General features: G+C 37.7%; 3 protein-coding genes and 1 long non-coding RNA gene across 4 annotated transcripts; 2 read left to right on the top strand and 2 right to left on the bottom strand.

Moving 5' to 3' along the window:
- Positions 1 to 1,264: 1,264 nt before the first annotated feature.
- LOC145220076 (uncharacterized) lies at positions 1,265 to 2,898 on the bottom strand. The gene is made up of 2 exons (XR_013857986.1): positions 2,401 to 2,898; positions 1,265 to 2,159 (listed from the first exon to the last, which is right to left on the bottom strand). It is a non-coding gene; the product is annotated as an uncharacterized LOC145220076 (long non-coding RNA).
- A 1,434-nt stretch (positions 2,899 to 4,332) lies between these two features.
- LOC145219775 (galactosylceramide sulfotransferase-like) lies at positions 4,333 to 12,652 on the top strand. The gene is made up of 6 exons (XM_080087087.1): positions 4,333 to 4,392; positions 7,532 to 7,714; positions 9,640 to 9,791; positions 11,371 to 11,518; positions 12,055 to 12,177; positions 12,320 to 12,652. Exons 1-6 carry the CDS (start codon positions 4,354 to 4,356, stop codon positions 12,566 to 12,568), a joined length of 894 nt encoding a protein of 297 aa, XP_079943213.1. The 5' UTR covers positions 4,333 to 4,353; the 3' UTR covers positions 12,569 to 12,652.
- Positions 12,653 to 13,136: 484 nt separating this feature from the next.
- On the top strand, positions 13,137 to 15,018 carry LOC145219774 (uncharacterized). Its single transcript, XM_080087086.1, has 2 exons — positions 13,137 to 14,528; positions 15,010 to 15,018. The coding sequence occupies exons 1-2, from the start codon at positions 13,137 to 13,139 to the stop codon at positions 15,016 to 15,018; spliced, it is 1,401 nt and encodes a 466-aa protein (XP_079943212.1).
- Positions 15,019 to 20,983: 5,965 nt separating this feature from the next.
- LOC145219773 (galactosylceramide sulfotransferase-like) lies at positions 20,984 to 23,254 on the bottom strand. Its single transcript, XM_080087085.1, has 7 exons — positions 23,081 to 23,254; positions 22,849 to 23,000; positions 22,586 to 22,783; positions 21,688 to 21,835; positions 21,493 to 21,615; positions 21,086 to 21,322; positions 20,984 to 21,040 (listed from the first exon to the last, which is right to left on the bottom strand). The coding sequence occupies exons 1-7, from the start codon at positions 23,252 to 23,254 to the stop codon at positions 20,984 to 20,986; spliced, it is 1,089 nt and encodes a 362-aa protein (XP_079943211.1).
- Between the last annotated feature and the right edge of the window lie 4,167 nt (positions 23,255 to 27,421).

Below are 27,421 nucleotides of genomic sequence, written 5' to 3'. Positions count from 1 at the left end.
AGTAAACGAAGGACATGACCGCTTTAAAATGATTTTTTGCGCTAACGACGCTTGTAGAATATACAGGCTCCAGATCACAAACGGTTTAAGATAAATGAAAATGTTTTTCACAGGTCAACTCTAAAATACATCTAGTAAACACATACCAAATATCTTTAGAATCTAATCACTACATCATAAATGAGAGGCGTACAAGCGAACGAAGGGGATGACCGCTTCAAAATAATTTTATGCGCTGTCGACCCAGTAGCATGTACAGGCTCCAGAACACAAACGACATAAAGTATTGAAAACGTTTTTCACAGGTTAACTTTAAACTAGACCTACGTCGAGTGAACGCATGCAAAATATCAATCAATCATTATCATTACCCTAAAATCAATAGGCGCTCATCATCACTATACTTTGAGATTGTATTCTACACGCTACAAGAAATTTACATGCTATAGGCCTACATGAAATCGACAGCACTAGCGGTCGTGCCCTGCGCTCGCTTATGATGTACGCCTCTTGTTTTTGATGTTCTTCTTAGAAGATAAAGATATTTGGTATGTGTTTACTCAATGTATTTTAGAGTTGACCAGTGAAAACCGTTTTTGTTTACCTTAAACCGTTTGTGATCTGGAGCCTGTATATGCTACAAGGGTCGTCAGCGCAAAAAATCATTTTAAAGCGGTCATGCCCTTCGTTCGCTTATGATGTACGTTTGTCATTTATCATGTGGTGGTTAGATTCTAAAGATATTTTTTATGCGTTTACTAGATGTATTTTAGAGTTGACCTGTGAAAACCGTTTTCATTTATCTTAATCCGTTTGTGATCTGGAGCCTGTATATGCTACAAAGGTCGTCAGCGCATAAGATTATTTTAAAGCGGTCATGCCCTTCGTTCGCTTATGATGTACGCCTCTCATTTATCATGTGGTGGTTAGATTCTGAAGATATTTGGTATGTGTTTACTAGATGTATTTTAGAGTTGACCTGTGAAAACCGTTTTCATTTATCTTAATCCGTTTGTGATCTGGAGCCTGTATATGCTACAAAGGTCGTCAGCGCGAAAAATCATTTTAAAGCGGTCATGCCCTTCGTTCGCTTATGATGTACGCCTCTCATTTATCATGTGGTGGTTAGATTCTAAAGATATTTTTTACGCGTTTACTAGATGTAGTTTAGAGCTGACCTGTGAAAACCGTTTTTGTTTACATCAAGGCCTTTGTGATTTTAAACCAGTTAATACTAGTACTTAAAATGATGAAATAACAAATGCACAGTTAAGGGCAACATTTTATTGATGAAAAAATGAACCCAATTTCCACACAATAACATACTCATATTGGGTGCCACAGTTATATGAAAGAAGAAATAAATGTGAAGAGGATAAATAATTAGAAGATTGATTTATCAAGCAAAAACCTGCATTTACAATGAGTACACTAAAAAGGGGTCATCAAGTGAACAGACTGAGAAACAAAAAAGGTGAAACAACATTCAGCTGAAAATGCAATGTGTTGCGAGTTACTGAAATAAAATTAAACCAGCTACCATGTGAAAGATGAGGTTGTATCAAACAAGCTATCATAGAGATTACTGGTTGAAAATAAAGGTTTTTCATTCCTGTCTGATGAATCACTTTTACTGAAAGAGTCTACATCAAAGTGAAAATGTATAAATATTTACCCAAGAGATGCTTTTTTAACGACGCCATGATTATGTCATGTAGGTAAGACAGCGTTAATACCAACAAATGTTTAAACACATCTAACCAACACAACAAGTTTGCCTTAATTTGGGTACGAGATTAAAATAACACCAACAAATCATTGAACACATCTAACATAACAAGTTTGCTTTAAATTGGGCACAAGAATTGTTAAATAAACCTGCCTTCGGGTAGTACAGCGGCAAAAAACACACATATTTCGATTCATGTAAAACTGAAGTGTGTGGTGAATATCTTAAAATAAAATGTTCCCATGCAAGCGAGGCAAGAAGCATTTTGTATGCATCAATGATTTAGCTGACACTTCAGTGAGCTCATTTCACCCACACCATTCTTCCACAATCAATTACTTTCTTCCATGTTGTCCAAGGCAATCTTGAATTACCTTTGGAATGATTCCGCTGCTATTTTCTGCTTCTATTCAGTTTTCCAGATGTTGAACTGCAACAAAAAATAAAAGAAAAAGTGTAGGCAACATTTAATTTGACAAGTAGGAGTTTACACAAAAATGCTTGAGTTAGGCCAGTAGAAATGAAAGCCAATGTTTTACAAAACCAGGATCACACTAGAGATGAGCTACCATATTTTTAAACATGCCTAAAAAATAACAAATTACCATCTGCTAAAATAATAGAAACAGTTGAGAATGACAAGCATATCATGACAATTGACAACCACTTACCATGTATCATTGCTTTTCAAATCCAATGTCCCAAGTCCTTCATTTGATAGTGTGCTGGGCCTTAGTTTGCTTCATGAAGCACTAGAAATGCTTCCCCCACCCTGAACTGTCACTTTTTATTACTCCATTTGTTATCAGAACATGGATGCCTATTAGATACAACAACCTTGGCCCATTTTGTACTTTACAGTTTACAATCGAGGAGAATCTGGTACTGCTGCTATTTCGCTGCTTAAAATGCGTTTGCTTTTGTCATAACAGTTCACATTTAACTGCCAATTTCATGTAAAAGAGTAAAACCCATTTCACCTCCGATTATTTCCACAGAAAATATAATATTTTTCAATAAAAAATAAATTTAATGCTTCACTACCATTGCCGATAAAATCGGGCTGTGTTATAACACATGTTCTAAAATTATAACACCGCCCGATAAGAAACGGGGATTTTTTCATAACACAAGCGCTTCTAATCGAGCACTTGTTGACGAATCGGGTGGTTGTACTGGGGAAAAACGGGAATCAATAGAAATCAGCAATTACCAACAAATAAGAAATAACATAGTGGGATCCGACTACGTCCACACAAACAAGGGGGTGAAACGTTTGTTCACTTACTGTTTAAAAAAAAAATAATATTGTACCTTGATTATAGTGCTATTCATTTTATGTATTTATATGTTTCTTTAGCATTGTGTCTACTCGACATTTTTTGTTGAGTTTTATTTTCATTTTAGGTGAGTATAATTTAACGTTTATCTGGATTTGCACTTAACAGTAAATGACCGGATTTGGACTTAAGTTTCATTAAAAACGACTTGATTCGAGCTTGACTTTACATCGTGTTTCAATATTTGTTTCAATAAATATAACTGGCTAAATAGCCACTGCTGGAGCTGACCGAATGTCAAACAGCTTAAACGACTTGTCCAAGACCAACGGTCAATTAATGTCTTGTGGTTCTTCTAATAAGTCATTCAACCTTCTTGTTGTTCGTTGATCAAGTACACGACGAAATAATAGCATTTGGTTTAGTCGCAGGTAATTCTCTTTGGGACAAAACGTGCTTCGGTTCGGTGAAACCAATGCTTGGCTGTTCTGCCCAACAAGTGGGCAGTTTATAAGACACAGCGTTTTCCTGATTTGTCATCTTAGAAGCAAAATAAAACGTATCTTTGTAGTCACCAATAAGTAGCGAAGTCACTTTTTTAAGCGTGTCCAGTTAAGAATAAGCCGTGACACGCCAAACGAGAGGAAACGCAGGAAAAAAGGCAACACGACTTTTGTTTGAATCAAAATCTCGTCTACTGCGAGAAGCGCAATCACAATGCCATGTGATATTAGATTACAAACCGTGCGCTTATACCTGTAAGCGTTCCAATAGTAAGGTAGACTCAATAACTTAGCAAAACGTCGGCTGTGTTGTGAAATTATTTTAATGTTTTAGCAGTGTGTTTTAAATTTTGCAGTGTAGCTTACCGCAATAAGCTTTATGCTCGTTTTCCGTTTGTGTCTAAAACACTCGCGTCCTATGTAACAGATAAAATTTTGGTTCTTTTTAATTAAATTGCACGAAAATAAAAACAAATTTGATGCAATTGTCTAAAACACACAAAAACAGTAAATTTTTGTTACACCAACACAAATACAGTTTTTGTCACTTGGGTAGTCAAGTGTGAAGTTCGAGACTCCGCGAGAGGCAACGGTTAGTGACCAACAGCGAAAAAACCTCGCACTGAAACTAGTGAATGGCAGAATGTGATGAAATTGTTAAAGCGGGTTTGAGGTGTTAAAATGACTGAAGTATGAGAAAAATATGTTTATGTTACAGCTGACAGAAGTTATAGGATAAAAAATGGTTAAATTGAAGTCTCGTGCGATAGGTTTAATTTTACTCGTTTTGACATTGATCTTTTTCTTTGTATGTACATCACATATTCTTCCATTAAAAGTCATGTTAGGAGATTTTGGTGGAAAAGGATCTGAACGCAAGGTGATTATTTATGAGAGTTTCCATAGTAGCCCCTTTCTACAGAAGCAAAATTTACACAATAACTGACAACCAAATATAAACTTAGCCAGTAGCCAAACTTGTTATGTGTAGCTGCAGCGCAGCTATTTCCGGTTTGGTGATTGTTTTTGTGCAAAGGTGGGCAACCTTCGTCACTGCGGGTCCAAATACAATTGTATGATTAGATCGCGGGCCGCACCTTTATATAACACAAGGTGATTTTACTTAGTTGCATACCAAAAACGCCTTACTGCAAGTAAATTTCGCATTTGATTCCAGCAGCATATTGTCAGGTTGCAGAAAAATAGCACCGGGCGCTCTAACCTGCCCAAAAAATATAATATAGGACTCGTTTGCCAGTTTGTTTGAAATCTAAAGGTCTCTGTGGGCCGCACAGCTTTAATTGATGGGCCGCAGGTTTCCCACCCCCGTTTTAGGGTAATTGCGTTACTATGTTTTCTTTCACCGAACGAAACAAACTCAATTATAGCCGTTTTTAATTTGTAAGCTAAGTTAAACTTGGGGTTTTGGTGTTCTGATATATTTGTTAGTCAGTGTCAACTGCAAATACAAATATTTTTTTTTCGTTTTTATGGCGGTCTAGTATGTTTAATTAGTGATACACCGAATCCGCTGAAGTGGGTTTTGACCGAACCAAAAAAGTGAAAAAATACGCAGAATGAACCAAGTCATGTTTGATGCTGTGCGTTACGCATTTGACTTTGGAACGCATTTGACTTTGGAACGTACGAAAGTATTTCGACCAGGCAAACAGTGCGATTCCACATAAGAACAGTTGCATTTCATTACCATTTCAGTTTTGTCAGAAAGTTGCCTCGGTCGTCTTTTCAATTCTGAGTTTAAGTTGTGTGACACTTGATTGAGCAGAAAATACACGTTTATCGCTTTAAAATAATGTTCTTAATGTTCAGATTTGGTTTCGGCTTTCGTAAGTTGTATTTAAACTGGTGATGGACCGAATTTAGTCAACCGAATTGGACGTAATTTTGACAAATCATTGGGCCGAAACGAAATTTGCGTGAAAACAGCTAATTTGGCTTACTAAATTTGGTATGTCAACAGTTTAAATATACCAGGGGCGACCAGCTTGTTTGTCGTTAAGATCGACGAAAATTTTCCTAATTGTTCACGATCGACTGATCAATAGAAATTTAGGCTGTCACTAACACAATAACCCAAAATTTATGCATGCGATATGATCGACAAAAGCATCCCCTAGTCCAGTGGTTCTCAACCTTTTATGTTTGGGGACCGGTAAACTTCTAAAACAAATTTTGCGGACCGGTGAGCTTTTAAATCAAGCCAAAATATAATCGAGACAAAAATATCTGTTGAAATCATACGTGTTAAACGCGGTTCACGATTTCTCTGCCTTCAACATCTTGCGTTTTGCAATTGTGACATAAAATTGTAAAATATTTGGCAGACCGGCAGGAAAGTTGGCGCGGACCGGCACTGGTCCGCGGACCGGCGGTTGAGAACCACTGCCCTAGTCTTTACAACAATAAAACGTCGCATATGTATATATTTTTTATCAAAGTAGGTAGACTCAGTGGGATGTGTAGGTCATCATGTCGTTTACCAACGTTTATAATTAGGCATGTGTCAGGTCAAAGAAAGCTTAAACTGTAAAATGCTTTATAGTTTAAATTTCCCCAATCAATTGCAGCTGCTTCGTTAACGACAAACATTGTAGTTGTTACTGCGTAATTTAGTGCCAAACTGTTTTGATTTGTTTGTAGCTGTATTGTACGAAACATCGAAAAATCTGGGAACAATTTTGCTTTAAAACTAGCGTACTGGCGAAAAGCAACGATGCGTGCCAAACTGTTTTGGTTAGTGTCTTGTTTATGACGCCAAACACACAATCGTTGTCAATACATGTATGGCCATTATTGTGTAAAATGCGATTGCACTGTAATAAATAAGTATCTTAAACGTTTCCTAATCGTTGCTAAACTAATAATAACGGTAAAGCAGAGTGTTTCAAACAAATATTGTCCAAAACAATTGACGAAAGTGCATTCTGTTTTCTAGTTGGAGCTTGTGTGGTTGTACGCATTGGTGACGTCACTTCATGTGACGTCATAATTTACGTTCGCCTCCTTGCATTTTTGATAAACTCGGCGCCTATGCCTACGTTATTACTCAGCCTTTGGTCGAAACCAAAGTTCCATCCTAGACTTTTAACCCATTTTGTTTGGTGGGCCGCAATTCGTTTTTGTTCAAACGTATTGGCAACAGTTAATGTTTGTCATTTTGTTAAATTCTGACATAATAACACAAGCAACTTGTTTCAGGATTGCTTAAATTCCGGCAACTTTTAAGTTTTAACAAAATGAAGCATTAAGTTTTTGTGTGCAACAGGATTTCGTTGTTTTTCTCCTTACGAACGCGCACAGTGCTCTTTGTTGCGTCAAAAAAAATAAAAACTGGGTGCAGGGGTGCACAACCTTTTTGCTTGGAGGCCGCATCGTAGATTCTTATTTCACAAACGGCCGCTTTTTTGTTTCAAAAAATACTTTTTTGTTTTAAAAAAATACTTGGTTTATATCATATATGTACCATGTAATAGCGTCAAAAAAGCCCAGATTAGTTTCTAGCTTGGTGCACAGATTGAGCTGCACAACGTGGAGATCTAAACTCTAAAGTGTTTGTGATGTCATATCCTATATTGGGATGCTTTTGGTATCTGTTGTTGTTCGCCTTGTTTGCACACAATATGCGTACAGAAAGTATGTTAATACTCTTTATAGTACCACAAAAACTGTTAAGAACAGTTGAAAATCAAAATATACAGGAAAAGAGTTTTATTTACATCACGCTCGCATGTATTTTAATAAACATGTTTACGGCCACACAAACCCGACTATGCAGCGGCATGCAGCCGTACGGTCGCAGGTTGCGTACCCCTGCCTTGGTGTAACCTTCCAGCGTTTGGATATTTGGCAAATAGAAGTGCAATTTTTAGCGACTATAGACCCTAAAGTTTGACGAAAACGAGTATTTGTATTGTATTTCAAATTGACTATCGTCGAACCCCGGTTAAGGGCCACTGCTCTAATTTTTAAACTAAAGATATGCTATCTTAATCCGACAGGACGTGGCCCGTTTTTCGAATCAATCTCTAGTGAAGCATGAAAAAATATCACAAACAATCATTTCAAGGAAAAGATGTGATCAACCCGTTTTTCATTTCGTGTACGTGAAGACTCACAAAACCGGTTCAAGCACATTAACGGGAGTATTAAACCAATTCTTGATGAAATACAACTTAACCAAGGTAATTGAAATGATGTTTTCAACTAAACTGTCTATAATTTTCTAAAAAGTACAGGCAAAAGACTCGTATTTTGCTAACTCGATGCTTTCAAAAATAGTTAAACGCTTATACAACCTACCCACATGTAATTAGTTAATAACCCAATAAGAAATCGAGTGAAACACACCGTTTGTGCATCCAAACAAAAGTTTTTTCGCCTTGACTTGTTCTTGGTTCCTTTTAGTTTTGAGGTCGGTTCGGGTAGATCTGAACCACTAGTGACCTGTGGCGTAGGCAGCCAAAATTTTTGGAGGGGCCAAATAATTTGTTGTCTAATACAACTTTTTGCTAACGCTCGGCGTGCTGTTACCAAAAACGTGACTTGCCAAACTGTGGTTCGACGGGACAGCCAAACGCTTCATGTCTGCATAAGTCAAAAAAGCATGGATTTCGGCTTACAACTTGGTGACAAAAGTCATTTTTGGTAATTTATATATTCATTTGATAGGTGAGAGACGAAACCACAATGATAAGGGGCGACACTACACTAAATTAAAGTTTAGCAACATACAACTTTGAAAATTTGGGAGGGGCCATGGCCCCTTTGGCTCCCTGGCTATGTCACTGATGGTATCATGCTTGTAACATGCCTGGCAGTCAGTAACGGCAGTTATCTGTTTTACTGTTTAATTGTTTCATTCATTTTACCGTGATTGTTTTAGCACACATTTTTATGTCGATTTTCAGGAACTAATGAAGCCATTAGGCCAGTGGTAGGCAACCTTTGTTACTGTGTACAGCCCTATAGGGCCAATTATAGATGTCAAAATTGGATCGCGGGCCGCACATATGCATAACACTAAGTGATTTTGCGTTGTTCCTTACCTTAACTACAAGTATATGCTTAACTACAAGTATAATTCGTATTTGATTCTAGCCACATTTTGCCAGTTCGCAAAAAAACTAGCATCAGGCGCATTAAACAGCTCAAAAATATGTAATAATTGGACTTGTTTGCCAGTACCTTTGAAATCCAAGCGTCTCTGCGGGCCGCACAACCTTCAATGAAGCCCCTGCACCCCTGCACCCCTGCATTAGGCGATTCCTTTACATTCTGTTTATTCAAGGATTTTTTCGTCTATTGCAGGGGTGTCCAACCGTGTCACATGCGGTTTACGAATGGTTGCGCGGGCCACTTGAGCGTTACTGATGATTTGTAATCTTGGAAATGGCTGTCTCAAATTTCTAATCAAAATCTTCACACCGAAATGCAAATCTTAGAAATGTGTATCATCCTTGTTTACAAGGATGAGAACAATAAACACCCCAAGGTATAGTAAAGTCAACAAAGTTTTTACTACATGTTGACATTTGAATGTTAAGTTTGGCCGCTGTCAGAAATTATTGATCCTGCGGGGATTTAAAGTTAAATGTCCATTCTCTTGTAATAATCTGTTAGCGTTAGTTGCTTTTCGTTTCTTATATGGCATAATCTATATCACTGCCGGGTGGTAAAGATATTTTACTGCTAAATGCGTTTTGCGCGAGTGTCTGATACCAGATGGACCGCGATGAAACAAGAAATATTACCGACTGGCTTTTGAAGCAAGAGTAAGATTGTGGAAGTAACAATGTAGAAACAATGTGCATTGTGATGCAATATAAAGTAACTTGAACAGTTGTGTATAACTCTACTGACAAAGAAATAAAGCAAACAATAAATGCTTATGTTTCGGAATGGAAGTTGTCCATAATAGGCGATTAAGTTGATAATATATGTCGTTTCGAAAAATACCGCGCGGGCCACTCAAAACCTTCCACGAGTTGGACACCCCGGGTCTATTGGTTTACTGTTTTGTTCTATAAGGCAGTAATTCATATGTTCACACTTGTATTACTTCACAGTTAGTTCCACTGTAGGTAAAATGTACTAAATTGTTGTGCAGTTTGCCACTCACATGTATCCTGGATGCTTTGTGGGTGGTTATCCTGGCCGTTTTAAATGCAAGTTCATGGTGCCGAAGGGATCTTCCATTAACATTCAGCACATTAGATTTGATGCCGATGAACTGAAAAACTGTTTTCATTCCAACACAAGGTATTTATAGACTGTGAATCAAAAAAATAACTAAAAAAACACAGGGCATAAAACGGCTCCGGATTGACCGACGTTTGCTGTATTGTTTGTAAACAAAAAACAATCTGCTTTTTCAATTGCTTTAGGTATTTGACAATTATTCGGAAGCCATGGGACAATTTTCTCTCCGCCTACAACTTTTTTGTCGAAACGAAAACGTTATGGGCAGGGTGCCCTGGGCTGCCAAAATACTACGTCAAACAGCGTAAAACAAAGGACATAGGCCAATTTTTATTACAAGCTGCAGTCAGGCTTAATTCATCGGTTCCATATTATTTCAGGTAAACTTTAGGTTGTTTAATTAATTTTTCATGCCTGTTCATGCTTGAATTTAAATTCAATTTTTTTATAATTCTTGATATGTACGCTAAACATACTCGAAGCAATGGTTTTAATGCCTTCATTCCTTGACAATTGATATACATGTCAATACTGCTAGCCGATATCGTCGATATATAAATGTAATTTGTAGGAACTTCTTACAGACACCATATACAACGATATACTTGGGATTTTCTGATCCACCTAACATTATAATGTTACTAAGATTTTGAATCACACATAAACCAGTCGGCTGGCCAAACGTCGGAATGAGCTCCAAATGTCGGAAGCTCAAGTCCTAGTTTTAGGGCCCATCTAATGGTCCCAACAACCAGCCCCAGTCGTATTCACAGTGCGCCACTTTCTTGAGCCCCAGTCACATAACGCTTTATAATACGGTGTACCTGCGCATCGAGTCCAACCACCAGCCACCAACTGTACCCTTCACTGCTTAGAGCCCAATAACGTTTTGATGTTGCGCAGCTGTGTTTGGCTTGGTGATTGTTTTAGTGCTGTTGTGTCGCTATTTTTTCTTTCACCGAACCAAATAAACCCTTATACTGGGATCAGCCATAAAGCGTCGACGCCCAGCGATCACGGCATACATATCGATAAATCATAGTACACAAGGACTATTAAATGCGTTATACTGAATCAGCCGGTCTCCCAAACATTTCCGCATGTCAAGGCTAGAAAAATCTGGCCTGCGATGGAATTGAAACCCACGACAGGAGGCTTTCCGAGGTTCGCGCTCTACCAACTGAGCTACACAGGCTTAGTGGAGAATCCGCTGAAAGTCTAATCACAAGGACCGTTCCCTGCCATGCTGCACATGTCAGCTTCGTAGTAGTGGATCACCAGTTCGACCGATTCAGCTAGGATGAATACGTTAATACTTTGATCAGCCCTGAAGCGTCGATGCAGACCAGCGATCACGGCATGCTTATGAATAAATTATTGTACGCCAGGCCTACTAAAGACTTTGTACAGAATCAGCAGGTCTTCCAAGCATTCTTATATGGTGAGGCACTGGCTAGAAAAATCTGGGCTGCAATGGAATTCGAACCCACGACAGGAGTCTTTCCAGGACTTGCTAGATTTTTCTATCCTGTTTCTAGCCTGTGCCTTGCTATATGGAAATACTTGTGAGCCTGGCTGATTCGTTATGACGCCTTTGATTGGCCTGGCGAACAAATAAACAAAGTTTTGTTCTTTCCAGATTTCGAAATTACCAATCCTATGATTTGGGAATAGATCCAATGCTAACTGATGTCAATGAAATTGAAAGTCAAATACAAGACTTGGATAAAAACATGAATCTAGTGATGTTACTTGAATACTTTGAGGAATCGTTGATACTGCTTAAGGTACACTTATTGCTTCAACGTTTTCTCATTTAGTCTTATAAAAGTAATGCATGAATAAATAATGCATTATAAATAATCGTGTGTGTGTACCCGAATATAGAGCCCTAACCCAAAAGAAAAAAACACAGAGACCGAAACGAACTCGAATCGTTTTAATAAGCCCGTTTAGGCCTGAAAGTTTGATTGACAGTCCTATAATATTTAATACATACACAATAACAGACAACTGTTTACTTATCTAGGCAATTAATACTTCAAAAATGCCAGTACAAATTTTTGGTTCAGCCCCGAATCAGGCCCGTAAGTCCGAAATCCGAAAAGCTCGGCCCGACTTACAACTCTGGTATGTTGAACACTGTAGAATTAACTTTTCCACACTCAAATTGCAATTGTTAAAGTTTACGTGCCGATTTCGTGACTAACATGACACGCACTGGTTTTACGTGACCACAAAAATCTGCTCACTGATTGGCCTATGGGATTGTTGCTTATTAAGAGTCTGTAAGATGTAAACTTTCAACCTCCTTTTAATACAGGATCTTCTGTGTTTTGATTGGGACGTTTTGAGCAATTTGGGTTACACAAACAAGCGTCACTACAATCATACACCTTTAAAGAATACAACGAAAAAGAAAAGTTTTGAACAACTGTACAACATCGTACGTATGCAGTGTCACCTTTACATTTTGGGAGAGTTTCAAAGATTCAAATGTTTAGTCTAAGTAGCGATTGTGGACTTTCCCAATTGTTTTTTAGAGATTTAGTTTCCCTTAGAGAGAAGCTCAAACACTATGTTTTTAGGACATTGCACTTTACGACCACTTTAATAAAACCTTCTGGAAGCGGGTAGATGCCTATGGACGGGACAAGATGGCCAGAGATTTAGAAATACTTCGCAGCAAACAAACTAAGGGTAAAATTTGGCCCCCAAATTGTAAACCACAGGGGAAAATAGAAAACAAACTGAAAGCGGAGTTGGAACAATACATGTTTGAAAACTCGGGAAAATGTTATTTTTCTCGGGAAAATGTAACGTTTTTTTTTACCTGATATTCCCCTCTTTAATGCAAAAAAATTGCTTTGGATTTTAAAGCAATAGCAAACTTTTTTAGCTATATCATCCACTATGCTTGACATGGGTTAAAAGGCAACATAGTAATTTTTAATTTTGGTTGCTTAGCTTAACACATACTTGCACCCAATCGTAAAATCAAATTTTTACCATATTGGAAGTTCAAACACTGCATTTGCAATGCTTTATGGTTTCTTTCTTTACTGCATGAATAGATGCTTTTGTGTGTGGTGAATTTATCACCTTTTTGCACATTTTGTTTTTCTGCTTGCTGGCTAATAGTGGTCAATTATTGATAATTGTAACTAAATACCTGCACTGATGACGACGACAGAGTTTGTTGAAACGCCTGCTTGATGTATTCTATATACACCAGTACTTTGGCAGTAATGATTAAATTAATAATTGTAATTCTTGTAAATAAACAACATACTAATCCTCAGCACGTACAAGAAACTGCCACGTGACCCGACCCGAAGAACGGAACTAGTTCTTAACAAGTTTGTTAGTGCTTTGCACAAGGAGAAGAAATGCATCTCCGATGCGATGTTTCACCACCTGCACAGCACAGATGGTTCTGCTCCAAGGTTATATGGATTGCCGAAAGTCCACAAGAAGAATGTACCTCTACGTCCAATTGTGTCGTTTATTGGAAGCCCCACTTACAACCTAGCCAAATATCTAGCGCGACTTTTAGCACCGTTGGTCGGAAACACGGAATTTACCGTCAGAAATTCTGCAGAGTTTGTGAAAGATTTGAATGCGCAACAATCATTGTGTGAAGACGAAACGTTGGTTTCATTTGATGTTACTTCGTTGTTTACCAACGTACCAATCGATCTAGCATTGGAGATAACGGAGTCGCGTTTACTCGATGATTACAGCCTTAAAGACAGGACCACATGGACTCATGAAGATATACATAGGGGGCTTGAGATTTGTTTGGAACAAACATACTTCAGATTCAGAGGTTCCTTTTACAAGCAAATGTATGGCACGGCCATGGGCTCTCCTGTGTCAGTGGCCGTTGCCAACATGGTCATGGAGTCTGTGGAGGAACGTGCCTTGCAAACTTTTACCACACCACCACGGTTTTGGCGACGGTATGTAGATGATACATTCTGTATCATTCATAAACACCGGGTAACAGAGTTTCTGCGACATTTGAACAATGTGCAACGAGGAATTACATTCACTATGGAATTGGAAAGTAACAACAGTCTTCCGTTTCTAGATGTGGAAATTTTGAAAGCGGCGGATGGTAAACTTTCCACGCGTGTGTACCACAAGCCGACCAGTACCACGCGCTATTTACACTTTAAATCCCATCATCCATTATACCAAAAAAGGGCTGTTGTCAAAGCGCTTAAAGACCAGGCCGTTCGCTTGACGACAGACCCTGCACTGCTTCAATCGGAGTTGCACAGGGTAAATAAGGCCTTGCGGTTAAATGGCTACCCGAACTGGATTCTCCGTGATAATAAGAAGGTTTCACGGAAACAGATCCAGTGCACAGAACGTGCCTTCGTCACCTTACCCTATATACCAGGGTTGACAGATATAATCCGTCGTATGTTGACCGATTTCGGTGTATCGGTTGGGGTCAAACCAGCAAACACCCTACGTCAGATTCTGTCGCACCCAAAAGACCCGCTAGATGCTACTGCGACAAGGGGTGTGGTTTATGCTATACCGTGCGGAGATTGTGACGAAATTTACATCGGTGAAACGGGCAGAAGTCTTAATACGCGCCGGAAGGAGCACGAAAGGGATGTGGGCAAGAATGATGCCAAGAAATCAGCGTTGGCAAACCATGCAACTACTCACCACCACAGCATTAATTTTTCTGCTGCACAGGTGTTGGTGAAGGAAACTGATTACCACAAGCGCAGTTTCCTAGAGTCTTGGAACATCCATTCACGCGCCAACACAATGAACGTAAAAACAGATGTTCTAATGCCGATAAATTATCGGGCGCTTTTACAGCACTGAGCTGTGTTATCATTGCGTGGTGCGAGTTTGCAGCCGCGCGATCTTCTTATCGCTATTTTTGTGTGTGTGTTTTGCATTTTGTCGCTTTATAAGAATTTTGTTCTCCAAGTTACGTCATTATCCTGATGAAGGCGTCTTGTATAGGACGTCGAAACGTCGATTATTTATAATAAAAACTGCTGGATGAGCAATACTTTGTTATACTAATCCTCTATTAGAGAAATATATAATGGACATGTCTAAGGTTATTTTCAATATTTCATTTAATGGGCAGCATCGATTTTCTGTGCTCTGACTGTATACTGGCAGTGAGCCAACGCAAAGCAACATACTGCTTGTATAGTTACTTTAACGGAAAAATTGTTTTAAACTGCATCGTACACAGAAAAAAAGAGGTTTTTTTAAGTGCCCATTACGTTTTTTGCAGAAAACATAGCCAGATAAAGTTTAATGATTCTTTTACATTGAACTGTAAAAACGTTGAATGTTTTTAGCTTTTCTACCATTTTAGCTTTCATAACTTTGCGTTAAAAATAAAGGCTTGAGGCGAGGCACTCTATTAACAATTTTAAAAGTTTTGCTTATTTAGCAGTGGTAAAGAAATCAACTGGCGGTACGAAGTGTGAGTCGAAATGCCTTGTTAGTCAAATCAAAATCAGGACATCGTGTAATGTGCAACACTCAAAAAGTTAACGGTTAGTTTTTGAACGAACCGGATTTTAAATTAGTTTTACCACATTGGAATTCTCCCCCAGTCTGAAGTCTGACCTGAACCAACCTTCTTTTGAGATTAGGCAAAAACACGATCGGACTTTTTTCTCTATGTAATGTGTCAGACTTACAGGCAGTTTTTAAGATGAATGCTGGCGGTCCAAAGTTTGTGCTGGTAGAAATTCGAAACTTTTGTGGCCAAAAGGGTTAAGGACATTTTAAAAACTGGCTATACCGATAGATTCGCAAGGGTCCAGAACCACCATCAAATCAATGACAGGTTTGCATGGGACATCACAGCCCTTCAAATAATTACAACTTTCTTGACCTCACATAATGTTAAGTGTTGCGCTGCCTTTAAATTAGTAGAGGGCGTGCGATTCTATGCGCCCAGACAGCACAGCAGGGGCGATCGCTTTAATTCCTGTAAATAAAGGTTCTCAACACGCCTTTCCTCGCGCTCAACAACTCAAAGGCACCAAGAGCCAAATTGCAGGGATCTGAACAGGTTACAAATTAAGTAAACAGACTTGATATATAACAGCGATTTATGAGGCCTGGTGAAATAATTCTGTAACACAATTACGAGCACTCACCAATCAATCAAGTGTGTGTAAATTAATGTTAGAATCGCACACACACGTTGTGCAAAGGCAAGCAGACTAAACTCAATCTTGTGACACGAAACCTAATTAAAAATGAAACAACAATAACAAAGCAAAAATTTGTTTTTTTTGTTAAGCCGCGGCATTACATTTCCAAACCTAAAAAATACACAAAACATGATAGCTACAGCAAAAAATCACTTTTCACAAAGCCTGTAAAACACTAAAAGGATTTTTTAAATATGGTTCTCACAATTTTTGTCATTAATATTGTCATTTCTGTCAATTATTTACGCTGAATATACCCAGAATACATGAAGGTATATAGGCCCGAAAGGTAATGAGACTCACTGCTCATATTTTTTATAAACAAGAAAAATTGCTTCCGTTTTGATGTAATTGTAAAATATACACGTACTTGCAATGATTTACAAAGTTTTGGGCATGTAAGTTTTGTGTAAAAGTTGTAATGACCAATTCAAATATAGAAATGTTTGTTATCAACTTTTTATAATTTTTCTTTGAAAATTGGTAACAAAAATTGAAAGGTTGTGTTGTCGAAATGAAAACTTATTCATATATATTGGTAATGGGATCATTTTAGTTTAATTGAAGCATTATGCCATCTGGAAAAAAATTACTTCAAATATTTTTTTGGCTCAAAATAAGTGTGATTGTATTTACATACTCCAAAGCGCACTAGTTTTTATCAATAGTATTATAAAGTTCAATGATCATATTCTATAACTAACATCCGTTGTTATATAGCAAGCACCTTTCTACATTCCAGGGCACACAGTTCATAAAAAACAACGCTGTAATGGTAAACTCCATATTTTTTCTCGCATCACTCGTGTCAAATATATTTTTTTAATCGGATTTAATTTTACCCCACATCTATCCTCAACTACCGTAAGCTACCGTACCGGAGTGGGTCAAAGGTCTAAAACTGAGTATTGTACTGAAGTTACAGGCTGGATTTTAGAATGGGAGAAATACTAGTGTTGCCAAACACAATAACGCTAAGCATACAATACCGACTAAATTTTTTTACCGCTAGGTGTCGTTTAGCGCGACTACTTGCTTGTGTTGAGTAGACGGTTTGCAAAGAAAAAAAGGTTTGAACTCATTGCCGCACACTTTGACCCCGTGGAAAGACACTTTTTCTCACGTTTTGACGCATTCTCTTCTTTGTGCTTCAAACTGCAGCGAGGCGTTACAAGGACGGTTCGTTAGCAATCTCCCATAGTTAAATTCTTGTCATTCTTTTTCAACAAGTGAGGAAATGTTAAAATTGCTGCTTATGCTCAGACCATAGGATCACATAACTCACTAAACCTAGTTGCTAGATTTTAAAAATCCAAATATTACCTTTCGGCATTATAAATAAGCTGTTGCTGTCAGGCATACTTCGTGCTTTACATACATTGTTTGTGTTTAAAAGTTGCAACAGTTGTGTCAATTGCAAGTAACTAAACATACCATGACCTTTGGTGGGCTTTCTTTGTGGTTTCCTGTGGTCTACGCCTGACTGCCATTACAATTCGTAAACTTACTCGCGATACAGTGCCTAAAATTTTTTGGCAGGTAAAACTTTTTTTTCTGGCATAAGCATCAGGGTGACCATATACCGTTTTCAATCAATAGATAAGTTTCTTTTAATCTCTTATACTATAAGACTTATAGTTATATACCAAGTAGCTACCGTTCAAAACATTCAGCTTCTACTGTTTGGCGCAAAAATGACCGAACGGTTTGTTGACGCAGAAACCCGTTATAACACATCATGTCATGAGTCACAATGGAAGAATTTGCAGTTTTTTGCGTCGTTTTATCATCACTTTTTGAAACACTGAAAACACAAATTATTGTTGTAATTTAAAAATTGCATTTTTGCGGTCCACAATAGGCGCGCTGACCTAGGCAGAACCGAAGTCTATACAAAACACTTGTTCCGACCCATGGTTACGTCATAGAGTATTTATTGCACTAATGGACACAATTTTGTGTACAAAATAATTCATCAGGTACAAGGAAAAACACGTAAATTGCTTGACTTTTATAACCAATCAAATTCGCGTTAAAGTTCTCCATTTTGTAAAAATGGTGTAAGGTTAGGTTTAACAACTTGTGTTTTATATCGACTTTGGGCAAAACAAAATCTGGTTGTTTGGAACTTGCGTTTAAGTATTTGGATTGACGAAATCTATCAAACAGTTAATATTTGCGGAAAGCAAGTTAAATGAAAAACATTGAATTGTTGTAAAAAAATAAATTTGATTTTGAACTTAACCTAAAAATGAAAACAAAAATATTGGTGGTTGTATTCAAGGATGTTGCTACGTTTACATGTCACCTGATTTTATTGGTTTACAAACATTTAAAATGTGAGATTTGCACAAACTTGCACGAAATTGCAGTCTAGCATACATACAAATAATAATCCCCCTTCCCCCCCCAAAAAAAAACTCGTTCGGGCCATGGACCACCGGCCCTGTAAAAATAATATCGTGGACCTTAATTTCTTTTTTGAGTATTGATGTACGCATACGAAACAACCATTTGGGCTTGAATCATAATCCTTTGAAACCGATTTTGAAGAAGTGAGATACAATTATAAACAGCTAACATTTTGATACTCTTTCAACATGTAAAATGCAATCATCTCTAGTTTATCACTGAATTTAGTAGACGTCCTGTAGACCACCCAAAAAGTAATCATGGACCACTTGAGAACCACTGAACGGAACAGAACAAGTTATAGTAAAATGAGGCAATACGTTTCCAAACATAGCGTTGTAAAGCCCTCACTCGAACACAAGTGAACTTTGGTTCCAGTTGGCTGCAAAGGAAGGCGCGTAACAGCGTTCAAACCGAGGTTTCATCATTTCACGACTCATAGCTTTGATTTGAAATGCATGGAGCTGATTACTGAACCTAACAAAAGTTTTTTTTTTGCAAAAGAACGTTTGTTTTATTTGTTCACATAAATTACACTGTAACCGGGTAATAAAGTGGAAAATAAAACCCAACATTTTGCAAATAAAAGGCGTTTTGCATCGGCCTTTTAACAATGCATACACCAAATGCAAAAGTAAAGCAATGCTTTGCTTTAAATATTACAAAACAGCTTTATTTGACGGAAATAAGGAATGACGTAACGGAACAAAGTACAGTTAACGTCGAATTTACCTTAATTTTTTTTATTTGTATTTGACTTGCCCCTCAAATCATGAAATGTTCCTACACGTTTTACGTTTTCAGGACAGAAAGGTATTACTAACCAACCCCAGAAATGCGTACCTGATCTTTTGTATCGTGGTGAAGACATTTTTTCTGAAGTTTCGAACAAGTACAATTTCAATTCTGCTTTTAGACTAGCATCTTTTATTGTTTCACGATCAAATACGTTCAAGTTTTGAGTTGATGGACGGGTTTGCTTGCTGCGCAGCATTGAAAAATCATCTAAAAAGGTAATTTTGTACCGAATGTAGGTTTTTCAATTCTGTCAAACTTTTATTTTCCGAAGGTAAATGGATTTTTTTGAAAAAAAGAAAATGGATTAGTGTGATGAAGTCCATCCTCTAAAACAGGGGCGGGCAACATACGGCCCGCGACGGGATTTTGACCGGCCGGCAGACAGTTTCCATGGTAATGTGGCCCGCGGCCACAGTCTGCCGCAATCCCCCACTACTTGCATACTACGTCAAATTATAGTTGTAACGGACAGTAATGCTCCCCAATAGCAAAAAACTTTCCCGCCGTTACTATCTAAGCAAAAAAAAAACTATCTAAGTCTGTGGTGTATGCATTAAATTGGTGTATGCACTATGTATGGTGACCGGCTATACCTTTTTAATATAACGGTAACGAGCTTTCCCTCAAACTTGTTTCACTTTTACACTTTCTATAGGTCTGCTAGCGCTTCAAAAACTGCGAAGTTTTTGTATCATCCTTAAATTTGATAAGTCTAGTGTAAGTTATTAATGTGGAATGTATAGGTTTCTCTTTTGCCGAGTAATGCCCCATTACTTTTAATCAAAATAACAAAAATAGCTATTGTTTGCGCATAATCGTAGGATGTTATCTTGTCTATGACGTCACAAACTTTGCTTGGATGCGTTAGAATTGCATGAAATTGACCCTCAGTGTTGTTGTAGCAATTAAATTGGGTTTTAACTGTTAACATAAGCATTCGTTGGTGCTGGGTAAATCTAATTGCACGCAAATGCTCAAGAGTCAAGAACTTTAAAAAAAACGATATAATGGGGGGCGATATTGAGTCAGTGCCCTAGCAAGGGGGCGATTTCGCTAAAATGGTTGAAGACCACTGGTTTAGGTGGTCAAAAATCCGTTTTAAATCACTGGATAAATACGCGATTAATGTATCGATTCGGGAATCCGGCCCGCCAAGTACTTTATTTTCCCATATCAGGCCCGCCGACTGGAGAAGTTGCCCGCCCCTGCTCTAAAATCTTGAAATTACTATTGATGTTTTTATGGATATTGCTACTTATAAACTTTATCTGGTGTGTCATTGTTTTGCTTCTAAATATTTCAACAGGATGTTGCACGAAAGCAGGCACGCAGTTTTTAACAGGTTCAAAAATTAAACATTTTACGAATAAAAAAAACTCGTAGGGCCAAGGCAATGAGTGTTTAAAATCTCCACCATTGCGTGGTATAACTCCCCACGCGAACACAAGTGAAATTTGGTTCCATCAGGCCTTTCATCATTTCTTGAATCACAGTTTTGATTTGAAATGCATGGTGCTTATTACTGAACCAAAATTCTGCGCTGACAAAACGTTTTTTTTTCCAAAAAAACGTTGTTTTTTGTGTAAAATATATTCTGATGTATTGAATGAACATAAATCCCACAGTCGCCAAGTAATAAAGTGGAAAATAAAACCCAACATTTTGCATATAAAAACCGTTTTGCATCAGTTTTTTTTAACAACACGTATAGCAAATGCAAAATTAAAGCAATGCATGAAATATTACAAAACAGTTTTGAAAGGAAATTGACGACGAAGTAAATGCTGTAGTGGAACGAAGTTTTGTCGCATTCACTGGGAAATTTTTTTACTTGTGTTTGACTTGTCTCCTTAAATCATCATGAAATGCTTCTACACCTTTTCTCTTTCAAGACAAAAAGTATTACTAACCAGCCGCAGAAATGCGTACCTGCTCTTTTGTTTTGGGATAAAGACATTGTCCCGAATTTTCAAACATGTACTTTTTCAATTCCATGTTCAAACTAGAATCTTTTATTGTTCCACGAGGGAAAACGTTCGATTCTATAATTGATTGACTATTTTGCTTGCTGCGAAGCACTTTTAATTCTTCAGCCATTCTCTCTCTTCCGTATGCGTCCACTCGTTTCCAAAAAGTTTTGTTGAAATAATCGTAAAGTGCAACATCCTGAAAAGGCAAGAATATTGTTGTTGTTTTACTTGAACAACAGACTTGCTATTCACGTATTTGTCTTCAAATGGTTGAACATTGGTTTGGAAATGGAATCAAAACAAGTTCATTGGTTTGTGCCAGAAGTCAATTCTATTTAAGCAAACTCTTTGTCACAAAAAACTTACGATGCTATAAAGTTGCTGAAAGTTTTTCTTTTCCTGCACATCTTTTGGTGCTGTTTTAACATAGTAACGATGATTTTGAAAACCAATATTGGTCAGAACGTCCCAATCGATACAAAGAAGATCCTAAAATGACAACAAAAACTTTCAGAAAAAACATTTACATTTAATTAAAAAAACTATTTGTGGAAATATTACCTGAAGAAGTATCAACGATTCATCAAAGTAATCAGTTAACATCACCAGGTCCAAGTTTTTGTCCAAGTCCTGTATTTCGTTTTTAATTTGATTGACATCATTCAACATTGGATTTATTCCCAATTCAAATGATTGAAAATTTTGAAATCTGAAAACAGAGATTTGCCATTTGTAATGCGATGCACACAACTCTTGTCTAACAGTTGTTACTGGTGATACACCGATTATTGCCGACCCGTTTAGAACATTTGTTTGGTAAAAAACTGCTACGTTTTTTGACGAGACCACGTACATTTTGCTTTCTGCCAAGCAGTAATGTTTACGATAGTTTGGTTGTATTGCACAAAGATCTTATTTTGGGGGAGTTTGCGATGTTTTAGCCGTCTTGCCAATCAGTAAAGCAACTTTTGTGTGCAGTGTACTAAACCATAGTGCTTTAAATACTAGGTAAGTTAAGTGGAGTTCATTTTGCTAGGTCAAAGTAAACAACGGGACACAAAAACATCCAAAAAACCACCAAGCCGTAAACAGCTGCGCAGCGTGAAAACGTTATGAAGCCCAAAACACAACTGTTTTAAAGGTCAGAATTGGTGGACGGTAATTAAGGCTGAACGGTAACCGTAATAGAAAACCTTATGTATCTGGTGCTAACAAGAGAGTGAGGTTGGCGCTTGTTGATAAACACGACTGGGGTGAACGTTGATGAGACCTGTCGAGTGGGCGCTAAAAAGTATCCACCCGTATTAAGGAAAGTGGCTGGGGTTCGAGAGGATAAGGTGTTAGTTTTTGCAAAGTTTTTCTTTGTATTATTTCATGTTCTGTTTTACACGATAAGGGCGATATTTGCACCCAAATAAAGCGAAAGGAAAATGACGAGTAAGTTTAAAAACATTTTTACCGGAAGTAAAACGGAACAGACGAGTTGAGAAGGATCGCGGCCTTGGCAAGAAATTCAGAAGTGGCCATTGTTCTTTTATCCTTCATTATGTAAACCTTCGGCATGCCACTACAGTTGTACCCGCTTTTTTCCCAGTCAAGAAAATAGTGGTAAGATGAAAGAAATTGATTCCAGGGCTTTCGAATTGTTGTAAAATATCTGCAAACAAAAACACTGTTTCTATTTATTTAATTGCTTTAAAGGGTAAGTTACACAGATTGTACCTTGTATTGGGATGAAAACACCTTTTCATTTCTTTTGCATCAAACCTGAGGTGTTGAATGTTGATTGATGCCTCCTTTGGTACCATAAACTTGCACTTAAAGCGGCCAGGATAGCCTCCAACATACCATCCAGGACACATACGTGTGGTGAACTTCAAAATTGATAAATATGTTTACCCATATTCAAACCAAACGTTGAGCAAATACTGAAATATATTTTTCTTCTACTTACATTCAGCAGATTATGTTTCTCTACGAATTTGTTCAGTATTCCTGTCATGGTAGTTGAACCAGTCTTATGAGTCTTCACATACACAAACTTGGAAACGGCTTCACATTTTTTCTTTTTTTGAATCAATTTTGGTAGTTGTACATTATTTTTGAAAGGTTTGCTGAATAAGTTCATAATATCCTGTCGCAAAAAAAAGATACGCATTGACAATCGGCTACTTACTGACCTCTTTAACAGAGGTATAGCTTCGTACGTTATTTTTTGGAAATCTAAATCACCTTCCGAAACCAAAGCAGCAAATTGTCTCTTTTTACAATTTGAGTTGCGATATTCTTGCAAGCATAACCACTACACCATTTGGGTAAAGTCGTTTTGGTCACTAACTAGAAACACAACTGGTCTCAAATTATTGCAACACGATTTTTTTTCCACGGGGTTCCAACCCAGGACACTCCCGGGGACGGATCCCGATTAAGTTTTTTTTATGTCTGTATGTGGGTCAGGCGCGCCAGACCATTCGGCCAAGAGCAATAAGAATTTATCCGTCCACCTGGAAATTAGACATGAGCCGAATAGGCTAACTTTGCTCGATTAGTGTTTGTTGGGAGTAACAGGCCAAAGTGCGCTTAAACGCGGGTCATCATATCTGTGTGGGCAAACATTCCGGCCGTCTGGTAACCCTACTTTATGGGAACGAAATTGGGTAATCGCATTATCCATTTGACATCATTGTTTTAATTTCAAGCTGCAGACAGTGTACACTGTTTCGGCCTATAAGGTCTCATCAGTGCAGCTGGTGACGAGAGATCGGCCGTATTGGCTTTAATTTTGTTTGTGACATAAAAAATTGAGTTCGATTGAGTCATTTCCACGCAAAGTAATCTTACGAAATGATAAAAATGGGCCCCACTTTGTTGGTAAATACAAGGAATAAATTGCTTTTTCTTTGTTCCAGGTTTTGTTTCGCAATAACCTACTGTATTTAGTTTCATAAATACATTTTGCTTGGACCGCAAGTGCTCGATGAAATTGCGAGACCGGTCTGTTAAAAAAATAAGATTTTAAGAACTACTCATTATGGCACACTTTTATCTGTGGCTGGAATCCAGCAATCCAGCTATGTTTTTTGTGAAAAATTTAAACTGTGCGATCTTCACATGCAAATCAACTGTCCGGTTTGTTGCTTTTTTTTCTATCCATGCAATTATCTGGATTAAGCATTTAACTTGACATTTTTATGACATATGATGGGCTAGGGTTCGAAATTCAGGATCCAATGCAATTAAACCTATTATGTAATTAACCGAATTCGCCAAAATTGATGTAGTGACACTGAGCCGCCATCACTTTGGTTGACAGACAGTTGCTTGACCATTGTGGGTCCAATCCGACCGAGGTTATTTTGAAGTTTGGAACTAAACATTACCGCTATTATTCACAACGAAGAATTCCGTAATGTAGCTATTACGCCGATATCTGGTGATGGCACCATTTAGGTCAAAGTAGTGACCACTATCTGTGGTTTACTTATATTCGTATGGGCTATATTTTTTAGTTTAAGGCAAGCAGAAAAAATATATTGTTCAAGGGCTCTCTACCTGTGTTTCTGCTTTCTTTTTGTAAACATCTTTGGAGATGGTCGAGTTGCTTGTTGTCCAAATAAAACGTAAGAAAGTCAAAGATAGAACAACCAACATAATAAATCTTATTCGAAAAAACAAAAATCTACTCATTTCCGTTTCAGTGTGTCTGCAAAAAATTAAGCATATCTTTAGAATGATGTACCAAAGGACCGGCACGCCGGTGCAAAAGGAACACTTGTCCCACATTTGTCCTTAGGATTTAAGGTATTTATGCTTCGCCCTTACAGTATCATCAGGATCTCATTCAAATAAATAATTGTTTTTCGTTATTTTTTCAACTTCAATCGTTATGTTCCGACTTAAATATTGAATATTTTAGCGCAATTGTGCTGCTGTGATTTTGCCCGGCAAAATAAACACAACCCAACTCATGTATTTCTTAATTGCTGCAATTTCCAACAATTGCACACTTGACACCGTTGTTAAAAATGCAATCGGTAATGCGGCTGCCAATAGTCCATAACTGTACACGGCTGTTTTTGTTAAAACTTGCCGGCGATCTGTGAGCTTTTTGCTCGCAGAAACAAGCAAGGTCACACAAAAAAGAACTTTTACGATAAAAAGTCTCAATGCGATACGATATAGTAAATATAATACAACTTTGCCATTCATTTAATTTAAGTTTTAAAATTTTCGCAAATCGTAAAAAAACAAGCGTTTCTGGTAGTGATGCACCGAAGTTTCGGTTGGCCGAAACATTTCGGCCGAATACGCTGTTTTTCGATGTTTCGGTTTCGGCCCGAAGTTTTTTGAAAATTCAGTTGAAAATTCAGTTGAAAACATCCATATAAACGGGGATTTTAGGTTCGGCCTGATTCGGCCGAAATTATTCGGCCTTGTGGCCGAATATTCGGTTTCGGTCCGAACCTTTTTAGGCGGGTTCGGTGCATCACTAGTTTCTGGTGGTTTTGCTATTAAATTGATGATTTATCAGGATAACCTTTTTCAATTTTCAGTGATCTCTTTTGTTTTGTTCTTGCCGCCATTAATTCATATTACAGTATTCAACAAAGTATTTCACTGTTTTTAGGCTGTTTACATGGGAAACACAACTACGATTTCACAAATGTGAAGTGATTTGTTTTGCCGAATATAAATACGCCTAATCTCTGCTCGGAATTATTATCATGTTCTTGCCCCACATGAGGTTCTGAAGCAAGACAGAGATTTCTGTCCTCTGGAACTCAACTAAATTGGACAAATTGCAGTGGTAGCTCAATCAGGGAAAACGATATACTACCCAAAATAAATAAGTAGTCACAACCGGTTGTCTGTTTCAGGGTTTCTACACATTAGAACCAAACTGTTACCTACTAGTCTGCATAAGTGACAAAGTTACTACAAAACACACACATAGTTCTTTAATGCATCAGAACTGCTGAGCAGAAATAAAACATACTCGTATGTCAAATGTTTAGTCTGCTTTGTTTTCTAGTAGAGGAACTCAAAAGACGCGGTCAATACAATTTTCACGGCGGTTGATTCACAAAGGCGTAGCAGAGACGTGAAAGGAAAAGTCAATGGCGTGCGACAAAATACGTCACTAAAACACAACTCTCCCGGTTTCTCCACCAAAAATACATTCACGATAAACATTAAACCCTTGCGTTTTCGCAAAGATAGAGATCAAAGGCACGTAAGATTGTTTCTGTAGGGATTGCTGCGTATATGAATACATTTTTCATAGCTTTTTTTGTTGCGCTAAAAGGCAATTATTATTTTTTAAATGTCGTGAGCGCTGTTCTGCATGAATGCTTCAAGGCTGATCTCAGTAATGAATGTCCATCTAAACCAGGGGTTCTTAACCGGGATTCGATCGAACCCCAGGGGTTCGGCAACGCCGAATCAGGGGCTCGACAAAGGTATTTTTGAAATACAATACAAATACTCGTTTTTGTAAAACTTTAGGGTCTATAGTCGCTAAAAACGGCAATTTGTAGTTGCCAAATATCAAAACACTGGATAACTGCTCTAAACAGTTTTTGTGGTACTAAAAAGAGTATTACCAGCCTAATAAACATATGTTTTAAACTTTTTGTACGCCTATTGTGTGCCAACAATGCGAACAAAACAGGTACCACAAGCATCACAATACAGATTATGACATCATAAACACTTGAGCTCCTCGCTGTGCAGCTCAATCTGAGAACCGACCTAGAAATTAATCTGGGCTTTTTGGGAGCTATTGGATGGTAAATACATGATACAAACTAAGTATTTTAAAACAAAAATAAGCAGGTAAATGGCGGCCGTTGGTAAAATAAGAATCTGCGATGCGGCCGTCCTAGCAAAATGGTTGTGCACCCCTGCATTTTTATTTTTATGGCGTAACAAAGAGCATTGTTCGCGTTGTTCGTACTCAGAAATACAACGAAATTTTGTTGGCTGCAAAAACTTATTACTTCATCTGCTTCATGCTTGTGTACAGAGGCTAAAAATACAATGCTTCATTTTGGTAAAAACTAAAAAAATGAGTTAAAGCAATCATGAAACGAGTTGCTTGTACTATTACGTCAGAATTAAACAAAATGACAAACCGTGTTGCCACTACCTTTGAACAAAAACTAAATTATGACTCACCAAATAAAATGGGTTAAAAACCTAGAATGTAACTTTGGGGTTCGACCAAAGGCTGAAGAATATCGTAGGGGTTCGGTCGGTATCAAAAGGTTAAGAACCACTGATCTAAACATATTTG

Source organism: Phallusia mammillata, chromosome 3, assembly GCF_965637545.1.
Source record: "Phallusia mammillata chromosome 3, kaPhaMamm4.hap1.1, whole genome shotgun sequence".
Lineage (NCBI taxonomy): Eukaryota > Metazoa > Chordata > Ascidiacea > Phlebobranchia > Ascidiidae > Phallusia > Phallusia mammillata.
The sequence above is the reverse complement of the archived record's forward strand: the minus strand, read 5'-3'. Positions and strand labels throughout refer to the sequence as shown.

Excerpts from the sequence above, each read along its gene's own strand:
- LOC145219775 (XM_080087087.1), top strand. The coding sequence starts at position 4,354 with ATGTTAGGAGATTTTGGTGGAAAAGGATCTGAACGCAAG. Across the intron at positions 11,519-12,054 it reads AATCGTTGATACTGCTTAAG|GATCTTCTGTGTTTTGATTG; the intron begins GTACACTTATTG and ends CTTTTAATACAG. Across the intron at positions 12,178-12,319 it reads TTGAACAACTGTACAACATC|GACATTGCACTTTACGACCA; the intron begins GTACGTATGCAG and ends CTATGTTTTTAG.
- LOC145219774 (XM_080087086.1), top strand. The coding sequence starts at position 13,137 with ATGTTTCACCACCTGCACAGCACAGATGGTTCTGCTCCAAGGTTATAT.
- LOC145219773 (XM_080087085.1), bottom strand. The coding sequence starts at position 23,254 with ATGAACTTATTCAGCAAACCTTTCAAAAATAATGTACAACTACCAAAA. Across the intron at positions 22,784-22,848 it reads TGTTTTCATCCCAATACAAG|ATATTTTACAACAATTCGAA; the intron begins GTACAATCTGTG and ends TTTTGTTTGCAG. Across the intron at positions 21,323-21,492 it reads TTCAGCAACTTTATAGCATC|GATGTTGCACTTTACGATTA; the intron begins GTAAGTTTTTTG and ends TTGCCTTTTCAG.